The sequence below is a fragment of the Xiphias gladius genome, chromosome 15 (assembly GCF_016859285.1).
Source record: "Xiphias gladius isolate SHS-SW01 ecotype Sanya breed wild chromosome 15, ASM1685928v1, whole genome shotgun sequence".
Lineage (NCBI taxonomy): Eukaryota > Metazoa > Chordata > Actinopteri > Istiophoriformes > Xiphiidae > Xiphias > Xiphias gladius.
The window spans coordinates 33,326,712-33,338,323 of record NC_053414.1 but is presented as its reverse complement, the minus strand read 5'-3'; the positions used below and the strand labels follow the sequence as shown (position 1 = coordinate 33,338,323).

The window sequence follows — 11,612 nt, the reverse complement described above, 5'->3', positions numbered from 1 at the left end:
AGTCTTATTTAGTTAGTATTGGCAAACTTGAAGTTTCACACCTTTAACATATAATGTTACCAATAATCCTACCCTCAGTGAAGAGCATATATTTCTAATGTACAGCATAGGGGTGTTGGTGCAACCACATCAAGGTTTAGTTTACATTAAGCACAATGTCATGTTTCAGACAGAGACACACATGCAACGCCTACTTAATGCATGGGCCTAAAGGGGAATCAAGCCAACAGCCCCAGGGTTTTGTAGTTTTCCAATTTACAGTTACTCTTAGGGAACACAGCGGTCTCTGCAACACTGCAAACACGAAATGCCGGAAATCTGGATTTTATCAGTATAGAATTCAGTATGTGAATTTGCAATGTCATTTCTTAGTTCAATGTAGTTTCAATATCAGGATGGTAAGTATGCATCAGGATACAAACCACTTAATTTTCACCCTCCTCCCCCTCTCACAGATAGACTGACCAGTAGACGACATTGAAGAAGAGGAAGGAGAAAGGGAAGAGGGCTCTTGCATAGAGATCAATGCGTTTGGCAGCAGCCGGAATGACAGGTTTGGGTGGTGGGGGTTTCTTGTTAGCTTTGATTTGGGACTTGAGGACCCCTGTCACTTCAACTGGTTTACCATAACAGTCAAAGTTGGAAAGTTCAAAGTCTCGAGGTAAAGATCCCACGATGCTGAAGTCATTGGATCGAAGGTCCGACTTGGAAGTGCAAACTTTCTTACAGCGAGTTTCAACCACCTGGTAAGAGATAGAGACTGACTGATAGTTGCCAATTGATATTGTCACTCATGGCATTTTGCTGAATAAATAGAGTCGTCAAATTTAGTTCAGTCCTGTCTTATAGCTTCCTAGTCCTAAGTCATCATTCTTATTGAGGTCTCGTAGAGGAGCATTGGTTATTAATGATGGAAAATCTGTTTACGTGATCTGTTTGTTTATGATGACAGTGTTTGTTGAGTACAACGATAAATTATTGTAATTTGCAAGTTTGCACTCTAATAATAGAGTAGGGAAGCTGTAAGTTTCCCTTCATTAAGGGAAAACTTACCACTTTGAAAGATTGGAACAGGCCCTGCTAAATAGTGCATCATTAACATTTCTTGCTGTGGTAGCAGTACTAAGTCATTCCTACTCTTGTATTATTGTTCCTCACAAATCAAAATCAAGTACAAGCTTCAGATTAATCAAAATAAAATAAGGTTATTGTTTTTTTTAATATATATTACATTTAATTTACTTTGATAATAATAATCTTATCTTTATGGAAGAATGTGATTTTTTTTTAATACAAATAATGTAAGTTACAAAAAATATGTTCATGTAATTTGTTGTCCATTGGGCCAAGGTGTGTTTACCTGCAGAGTGTTGACATGTATGGGTGTTCCACCAGTCCCATTCAATGTGTTGTTAGTTTTATTTGAAGGTTTCTTCCCTTCTTTCTCTTTCAAAGCTTTCTCCTTTGTCGCCATTTTGTTTTTCTCCTCCTCAATCAGTTTGGGGCTGTTCAGTATCACCTACAGGGAAAGACAGAGGGAAACAGACACACACACACACACACACACACACACACACACACACACACACACACACAGACACACACACAGACACACACACACACACACATACACACACACACACACACACACACAAAAAAGAGAGAGAGTGAGAGAGACTTGAGATCAAAGGGTGGGGCGTGGGGGTTTTGTGAATTTCATGGACATAATTGACTGCATGTAAATGTAATGTACATTAATCTACATAAAATCTTCTCAACTCAGCTGTGCATGGCTCATTTATGTAAGAGCTATGTAAATATCTCTCTAAGGTCTGACAGTTGGCTTCTTCATTTGAATATTTGCATAAGGTTGGAAGAAGTTAGTTCCAGAAAAAAAATGTTGAGCTTGGTCATCACATTCTCCCACTCTGCTGCATCAAAGTGCAGGCGCTTCAGGTGGAAGTCACTGTTACACTTTACAAAGATGTCATTTACAAAAGACCATGGCGGCGTGATTCACACATCTGACCCATTGTTTGATAGTAATAGGCAATGTTCTGTTTGAGCTTGTACACATCATCTTGCCAACAGAGATAATGACAACATTTGAAAGCTCAGGACATATGATATCACTCTGAATGTGTGTCCTGACAGGTGATGTGTGTATGGAGAGCAACATGAGTGGTGAAGGATTTTCAACAAAGTCACAGGTGGACACTAGATCATTAGTAATGTACATATAATGTACAGTATATGATGATGTCTTTGGAAACTGTTTCAAAATGGCCCCATACACATTCCATCCATACACACACAGTGAAATGGCAGTGACACAGTGTTTTGGTTCGGGTAGGATCTCTGTATATACATTTACCCTCCAAGAACACACTGAAAGCCTCACTACCTCATTAGAAAATAAGTGAGAGAAAGACCATGGGCTCTGTTTTCCTACAGGCACAAAGCCAGTGCCCGGGAAAACACAGTATTTTTGCAGTTTTCCTTGGGTGCAAGTGCTAAGCGCCATTTGGTCTGATCCAAGGAACGAATGCACTGAAAACAACTCAGAGATCAAAGTCTTTACGGGCCTGTTTGGTAATTACCTGGCACCAAACTAATGTTTCGGTGCCAAGGTGGGAGGAGAGGCATGGCTAAGTCTCTGGTTAAGCAGAGTTATTGGTAGTAGGTGGTAGTAGTGCAACACCATTAATGTTGAGTGTGGCCTTTTCCAGTTTTCTACATCTTTTTTCAGCTACTGCAGATTGATATGAGCATCAAAATATGATTTTAAATGCTACTGAGGAAGATTCTTACACATAGGCCTAATATAATCTGCATGAGTATAATTCAGTGGCCCAGAGTTCCAAAAAAAAACTTCAACCTCAGTTAAAGGATTCATCAAAGATTTTTAGAAAGATTGGAGTGAGCTTATCTTTTTTTTTCATTTTTGAAAAAATCAATGGGGTAGCCATCAGGGCCACCTTGTTTTACCCAATTGCTGCCATAATTTCCCCCAGCTCAAAAGCCAGAGCTAGCTCCTGCACAACATTCTTTGAAAGGATGGGTACCTCCTCCAGTAATGTACTCATGTTTTTGGTGTCCCCAGGGCAATCCGATTTACTGTAAATGAGGCAGTGTAATATGAGGTGAAAACGTGAGATGATGCTGAGCTTCTTTACAAACCTGTGGAAACAAGCAAGGTATAAGGTAGCCTGCCGGTTAAGTTGGCTGGCCATTATTGGCTTCCTTACGTTATCCATAGTAATAGCCACGTGTTTGAAGGAGTAGATATTCTGCTTTATTACTGAACTATAAATTTTATTTTATTTGCAAGGCCGAGTGGTTTTTATTTAGTTCTAGGGTAGGGTCAGTAGGAATACTGGAGGAGCGTGATAGGAAAAGTGGTATGGAGGTTAAAAGTGTATGCCAGGAAAACATTTCTGTTCTGCATTCTGACTCCAGACCCTTTGCATGTCAGATTTGTACTTTGTTCTCTCTGTCATCTGAAGAATAAAAGTATCTTGTGATAAAGATAAAGTCATGTTCATCTCTGTTTATGAGTTTGGCTCTTCTGAATCTATTTGTGTATGTTTTGGAAAGTTATTTAAAAACCGAGGAAATCCACAACAATAGTTGGCTTAATGCTAGTGTCTCAAGGCTCGGATCAATCAGACAATTCAAGTCCCCTGCTAGGATGAGCTTATGTGTATCTAGACTGGGTAGAGAGGATAAACGTTTATTTGTAAATTCAGCATTATCTACCTTCGGTGTATACATTTTAACCAAAAGGACAGCTGTTTGGATCAGGGAACCCAAAAAAAATCACAAAGTGACTGTAAAGAGTAAGCTTTTACATCAGTAAGACAAAAATGGATAGACTTACTGATCAATATTTCAGCACCTCTTGGTTTACTGTTAAATTTTTGAGGGAAAGATATGTTTCACCCAATTTTTTTCTTGAGCCTTTTTTTCATATGGTCCTCAGTGCAGGGGCTTAGTTTCTCACAAGAATACTACATCTGCTTTCAAAAGCTTTAGATGGGAAAATATCTTAGACTATAATCACCTTTTAGCATTCAGTGAAATAAACCTGACCTGTTTGAAAAACTGAGAGTCTCAGAACTAAAAGTTGGGTTTGAAAAATGCCATTCGGATGAAGGTTAATATAATGACTTGCACAAACAGTCACAAAAACCCTGTTGGAGAAACATAAAACATAAGAAAATGCCATACAAGCTGGTAACTGATTAGTACATGTATAACATCAGTATTTGTAGTTCTATCCATGCCAAGTGACCAAGACCTATTGTCACGTGCATTTGAGCACATCAATATTGAAAATCCAACACCTATCCTTTGAACTGTCCTTTAAACCACCCCTCAAACAATATCCCTCAGATTGAACTCCCTCAAGAACCATAAACCCCCAAGACCTATGTTTTCTGTCCAATAGAGGGAATACTACAATTACAAAGTCACCTTATGCCATGTACACCCTACATGAAACTATAACTATATAACTTGCTGTCTTGTAATCGGGAGTCTTTAATTTCTCGTGGATTGCTGAGTTTATATTGACAACTCTTGTTCTCTGTCTGAAGCCTTTCAATCGTGACGGTCATAGAATACAAGCCAAAGAGCAGCACGTCCCTCATGGTGAACCCTGAGTCAGGGCAGGTATATCAGGGCAAACTTGATGTTATTTTGGCAGAGAAGAAATTTAACCTGATTGAAGGTGACTAATCTGCTCAGTTCTGCACTGACATCCACATGGAAAAATATATTTTAGCCTCTGAAATATAGGTTTAATTAAGATTTTGGAGTTGTTTTTTTCAGTGTTCTATTTATGTAATGTTGAAGAGGAAAATGGAAAAGTGACATTTGGAAATCTGAGTACTTTTATTTCTTTGCATACTTTGGGTCGCTCAAGAGAGATCTAAATGCCCAGCTCATCTTGTATCTGAGTGGCCAGTGGGGCAGCCCATTTACACATTGTCGTACCCTCTTTCATGGATTACATCCGGTCTTCCGCCGGTGAAATTTCTTCTAATTCTTAAGATAGTTGAGCAAATTTAAAAAAAAAATCGGGATTAGCTGGGAAATGCATTGTCACAAAGCTGAAAACAGCCCTTTTTCCTTAGCTCATAATAAGTTGACATACACTCTAAACATATACTGTACCTCGGGCCGATAGCAACCCGGTACTTATATAAAGCAGATTAGGCCATCTATTATAATCATATTGCTTGTATCTTTTCAGAATATAATATTAACAATAAGAATAAATATAATCTTTTTTTCATTTATGATTTTTTCCCAATCATGTATAAATGTAAGAATTTTTTTTTTTTTTCCAAAATTCATTAAGGTTTCTCAGAGTAGACTGTTTTCTTTCATGTTTCCGCTGTTTTATCTGACAAATGTCATACACATGCCAGTTTAAATTCTCATAGACTGAAACCTACTAAACCCAGATCAGTTATTCACAGTAATCACTAATCACAGTCACTTGCTCATGGTTGTTGAAACTTGGCTATTTTCCAAAGCGTGCACTGTTCCACTGTTCTGTGTTTGAGCGCGGACTGTGGGAGTTTTGAAGTTTATGACTCCTCTCTCCTTTCCTCCAGCCATGTCCACAGCAGCTGCATGCCAGCATTTACCCTGGGGGTGCGCGTTTGTGATATTTTCTGGATTCCCATGGTTGAAATTTGGCCTGGAAAATTACATGCTCATTAATAGCAGGAGGGTGGAGGTAGCTGAAATAACTATATGAGATTCCCTCATCAATCCTAACTTCTTTTGGGACCACTAATCGGTCACATCTGGCCATTGTGCCATTCAGTCATTCTCTGTCATTCTCTTGCTCCGGTTCTGCTTTTAAATGATCTAATTAATAAACAGCACAAACTAATTCCTCATCATCAGTAGCCTCAGGTACATCCAAATTTGTGGAGCTGCTTTCATCAAAACCTTCCAGTATCTGACAACAGATGTGTAAACAGACTTCTTCATTACTGGGTATATATTTATTCATAGTAACAGTTAGACAACAGCGCCAACAGTGGCCAAACTGGCTAACATTACTTGCGATCACTTGCATCCAGCATGTCATGAAAAAAACAAGTCACCCTCCTACATACCTCTAGTTGCTGGCAACCCTATATACTTTATAGTATATAGGGTCGCTATATGCAAAGCTTGTTACGTCACATCCAAAAAAACTTGAGGCTGTGATCGCTGCCAAAGGGGCTTCAAATAAGTACTGAGTAAGGGGTCTCAATACTTATGTCAATGTGATATTGCAGTTTTTACTTAAAAAAAGTGATGGGGCCAGAATTCTTTGTGAATGCACTGTACTGGTACTATATAATGACATGGAAGAAACAGGATTCTAAATCAAGTATCCTGTAACTTCAACATTACAGAAAAGATTGTCCAAAGATTTTCCACTCCTTCCTCTGCACTTCTGTAATCAATACTTATTTGAACTTTGGCCTCTGTGTAGTCCCCTGGTCTGTCACTGCAATTTGATCCCATTGTGACTGCTGCAAGTGACTTGTCACTTTGCTTTGCCACGCATATGCGTTAACTGCCATCTCTTGTGCCCTTACCCTAACTCTTTCTTATCCGTTCAAGTGACACCACTCTTTTAACAAGCAGTAGTACATTTATTTAACTTTTCAATAAAAAAAAAACTCAAATAGCTTAAATCTCTCATCAAAAAAATATTTGTTATTGTTTGAAATATATTTAATTATACCAACCGGTCTGGATCCATTGCTAGTGTACCACTACTGTTGCTTTCTCGTTCTTCCATATTCCCAGACTCTCTGGCCAAGGATGGTCTAACTGTGATGCTGTTCTGCTGACTTCTAAGTGGAAAGTTTTGACACAAAACTGGTGTATTGTATTTATAGTTTTACTGTGAAGACACTTTATAGTGGTTTTTCCTTCAATTTGTCTACCGTCTGTATGTGTGTGTGTTTAAGAACTGACCTGCACCACAGCGTATTCCACCAGGGATGAAAACCCAAAAAGTAGACAGGCAATGAGCCAGATATCAATGGCCTTTACATAGGAAACCTTTGGTAGCTCTGACGCCAAGGACATACTCTCACTGGACAGGGAAAGTACTGATAAAATACCTAGAAACACAGAGATGTTAACACATTAATGTTACCACATATGAATGATTATTTCCAGATAAGTAACATTTGTGTCAATTTAAATCTACTTAGAGAGAAAGAAAGAGGGAGAGAAAAAAGTGGTTGGTTATTAATGATGTGTTTAGTGCGACACCATAAACAAGACTGTATGGTGGCATTTAGATGACACAAACATCTTAAAGTATGTGCTGTGAACCACCATAAGAACAAGAGCAAGATAGCATCACAAGTTTTAAGTGCATTCCACAGTAACAAACAACTAAGAGCATTTTCAGTACTTCAGTGCACATGCAAAGAGGTTTTTCTGTGTTTACAAGAAAAATCATATAAGTACAGTAAGAGCTAATGTGCATGGTATGAAATGCAGTGGAACACGGTGATATTTTCCTGCAGTGCACTGAGGTTATTTTCTTGACTTCATCAGTTTGGTATCTTGGTGACTCACTGTGCACCCCAGTGGGAGGAGAGTTATTTAAGATGGTGTGGCAACACAAATCCAGTGGCAAACTGCAATCTTGGTGTCATGAATGAGTGTGTTAGTAGGAGGTCTATAATGAAGTTGTTTCCTTTACTCTGGGCACTCTCTTTACAGCCATCTTGAGTCAGCGGATATCTGTTCCATCTGCAGTCTCTAACAGGAGTAATGTTACATACTGTCAAGCCACAATTACGCATGGCAGATCTGGTGGTTACATTTTGTGCAACCAGCACCAGACTGTTGCAAAATTAACCACAGAAACTAATCTCCTTATGTGTACATCAAACTTGTCATTCTGATTAATTATACAGTTTCAACTGCAAATCGACATGCGTGCTGGAAACTGACACATTGAAAACAGTTCACACAGTTTCAGAATCAACTGAAAACTTCTGTTTCTGCTAATAACTCCTTCAGGACCTTTTTTCTCCTCCGCCAGTGTCTCCATCCAAAACTCCAGTTAAGCTGGGCAACTTCTTTTTGATGAGTCTGGCCAAAGTAACACCTTGATGATGCACTGCATTTTTAATTACAATTCAGGTACATATGTCGCCACTATCACCAACATAATGTACTAGAGACTGTTGGGGTTACATTTGATACTGGTGTTTCCATAAACAAAAGAGTGTATTTTAAAAAGCCTATGTCATTTTAATATATATAATTACAATATACTGTATATATGATATATTTGTATATAATTTTTCCATGTAAAACAGGCAAATCTAGACTGAATTAAACTTTAAAAATAATTTCTGAACTAGTGAAACTCAACATGAAAAAACTAGACTGCATTTTTATTTCTACTTTAGTTTCAATGGGTGGCACTTAACTGCAGATTGTAATGGATCATTGTAAAGCAAATAAAATGGTGCACTATTATGTGCGGAAAACATTATAACCAAAGGATCTTCAACATGTCCAAAGTGGATTACAAAGTGAATCTAACTTTAGAAGAGTCATCATCTGCTCCTGGAAGTATATTTGAGCTGCTGTATTCATAGTTGAAACTCTTTATGTCCCAGACAACAATAATTTTCCTCTGAAAAAACTCTCCACAGGATTCAGAAGAGCTCTGTGTTTAAAGGAGATGAGAGTAGTAAATGTGATTGGCCACAATTGTCACACCCTCGAATGCAACCACTTATAATGTATGATAATGTACTCTTACTGAACCTGCCCTGCTTCCAAGTGTGCCGCAGGTGCATCAGGCACGGCTGGGCACAAAGATACCAAAGTGTACTCAACATGTCCTAGCGCAGTGGGCATTTGACTGCAATCAGATTCACGAAAATAGAGTTCATGGTGTCCAGGTGCAGTCTGAAAAAGTGGTTTTCACCCTGCAGTGGAAGATGTGCAGGGACTCTGCTGTCCTGATTTCAGTGGGTAATTCAATCCACCAGTGTGGGAGCAGAACACATAAGTGCCTTGACCAATATGTGGGATTAAAGATTCTCAGAGAAACAAGGTACACAATTATCCAGAGACAGTAGAGAGCAATTGTAGGGTGTGATCACGGTTTCGAGGTAGAAAGGAGCAGTTCCCTTTACTGCAGGGTTCAGCTCTAGATCCTAGTTAATCCTGATAAGCTTGTGGATGCTTATAATACAAGTAGACTCTCTCTCCTTCCTTTGATCTTTATGAGCAATATAACATCAACATAGCAGTTCTTCTTTGTAGTCCAAAAAAAAAACAAATCGTTGGCAAAGACCACTTTCCCATGGGAAAGTGGGAAAGTAAGGGAACTTTTGGACTAATGGACCCCACTGTACATGATTTTTGTAATAATCTGAACACTATATACATGAATGTGAATTGATTCAAATACAGCATATAAAATATGTATTTGTGGTACTCACCCAGTGGCACCCTTGCAGCTGAAGCATCAGGGTTTATCCAGAATGATAACCAGGACAAAACGACAATCAGCAGAGTTGGGGCATAAACTCCCATCATATAGAAACCAACCTGCCGACGCAATGTAAAAATCACTTCAACGCAGGTGTAGTATCCTAGAAACAGAGAGAGGAGTAATCATGGATTATTCAAAAATATTCCTTCAACATTTTACAGAAGATAAAAATGACTAGGACACTAAGGTAATCCGTAAATAAGATAACCAGAGTGTCTTCTGAGTTTTATTTTCTGAAAGTCTAGCTTGTGAATGCAATGTACTGTATTTCCTATAAATTAGTTCATGACATCAAAACTTTACATTTGTCTGCTTTTTCATGCATCTCAAAGTAGAGTATATACTTTACTGCAAATACAGTATTTTCAAAATGATATAAATATTTATGTACATACATGTATATATCTTATTTATTTATCCAAATCATTTGGCAAAGATGTGTGCACATCAGCACATGCAGCATGACCTGCTATCAGTCACCAGAATTTACCAATTGGGTCCAAGTACTGCAGGATGTCAGTCACCAAAATGGTCTCAGTGAATCACTGGAAAGTATAACTTCATTTTACAGCTCTTGCTTTCCTTTAATAAGTGTCAACATATAGCAGGCCAGAACTAAATGCAACAATGTATAATTTTTCTCTTGGCCTGGACCAAGAGAAAAGAGATTTGCACATAAGGTGAGGCTATGCGGGCTTCTCTGTATACACTTACTGAGCACTTTATTATGAACACCTGTACACCTGCCTTTTTGTTCAATTATCCAATCAGCAAATCATGTGGTAGCAGTGCAATGCATTAAATTATGCAGATGCAGGTCAGGAGCTTCAGTTAATGTTCACATCAAATATCAGAATGGGGACAATACATGTTCTCAGTGACGTTAACCGTAGCCTGAGCGTTGTTGCCAGACAGGCTGGGTATTCCTGAATCTGCTGATCTCCTGGAATTTTTCACACACAACAGTCTCTGGAGTTTTACTCAGAATTGTACGAAAAACCAAAAAAAAAAATCCAGTGAGCTGCAGTTGATGAAAACGCCTTGTTGATTAGAGAGATCAGAGGAGAAGGCCAGACTGGTTGGAGCTGACAGACACACTACGGTAACACAGATAACCACTCTTTACAACTGTAGTGAGCAGAAAAGCATCTCAGAATGAACAGCACGTCCAACCTTGAGGTGGATTGGCTACAACAGAAGAAAACCACATTGGAATCCACTTCTGTCAGCCCTAAACAGAAATCTGACGCCGCAGTTGCACAGGCTCACCAACACTGGACAGTTGAAGACTGGAAAAACGTAGCCTGGTCTGATGAATCTGGTTTTCTGTTGAGGCACGCAGATGGTAGGGTCAGAATGTGGTGTTAACAGCATGAATCCATAAACCTTCCTGGTGTCAACAGTCCACACTTATGGTGGCGGTGTAATGGTGTAAGATGTTTTTTCTTGGCACATTTTGGGTCCCTTAATAGTATATCAATCATGGTTTGAATGCCACAGCCTGTCTGAGTATTCTAGCTGAACATGTGAATCCCTTTTTGGTCAGAGTTTACCATCTTCTAATCGCTACTTACAGCATGATAATGCAAAATGTTATAAAGCAAAAGTCTTCAGTTGCCTCCCCAGTCACTAGATCTGGATCCAGTAGAACACCTTTGGGATGTGGTAGAACAGGAGATCTGCAGCATGAATGTACAGCTGACAAAGCTGCAGAAATGATGTGATAAAATCATGTCGACATGGACCAGAATCTCCAAGGAATGTTTCCAACATCTTGTGGAATCCATGCTGTTAAGAACTGAGGCTGTTTTGAGTCCCACGTTTCATATACATGATGATTTATTTGCTGTGTCCATTGCATATTTTGCTGCTGCTTGGATGCTCAGTCCGGCTAATGCGAGAGCTTGCAGTGTGGCACGCAGTTGACGTTAGCCTGACTATTAGCAAATCCATCTTTTACCCCTCTGAAAAAAGTGCATCTAGCACAGCACATGGAATGATTGGATCATTTGCAGTTTTTCAAATTACGATTAATATATTGGAGGCCCAAGGACAAACA

General features: G+C 38.9%; 1 protein-coding gene across 1 annotated transcript in view; it reads right to left on the bottom strand.

The window, feature by feature from the left end:
- Positions 1-347: 347 nt before the first annotated feature.
- The window catches only part of LOC120800362 (glycine receptor subunit beta-like), a 30,071-nt gene continuing 18,806 nt past the window's right edge, over positions 348-11,612 (bottom strand). Inside the window, exons 7-10 of the mRNA XM_040146429.1 lie at positions 9,501-9,653; positions 6,994-7,142; positions 1,361-1,519; positions 348-743 (exon numbers count right to left, since the gene is read on the bottom strand). Coding sequence (XP_040002363.1) covers positions 450-743; positions 1,361-1,519; positions 6,994-7,142; positions 9,501-9,653 — 755 coding nt within the window. The 3' untranslated portion in view covers positions 348-449. The remainder of the gene's footprint in view (positions 744-1,360; positions 1,520-6,993; positions 7,143-9,500; positions 9,654-11,612) is intronic.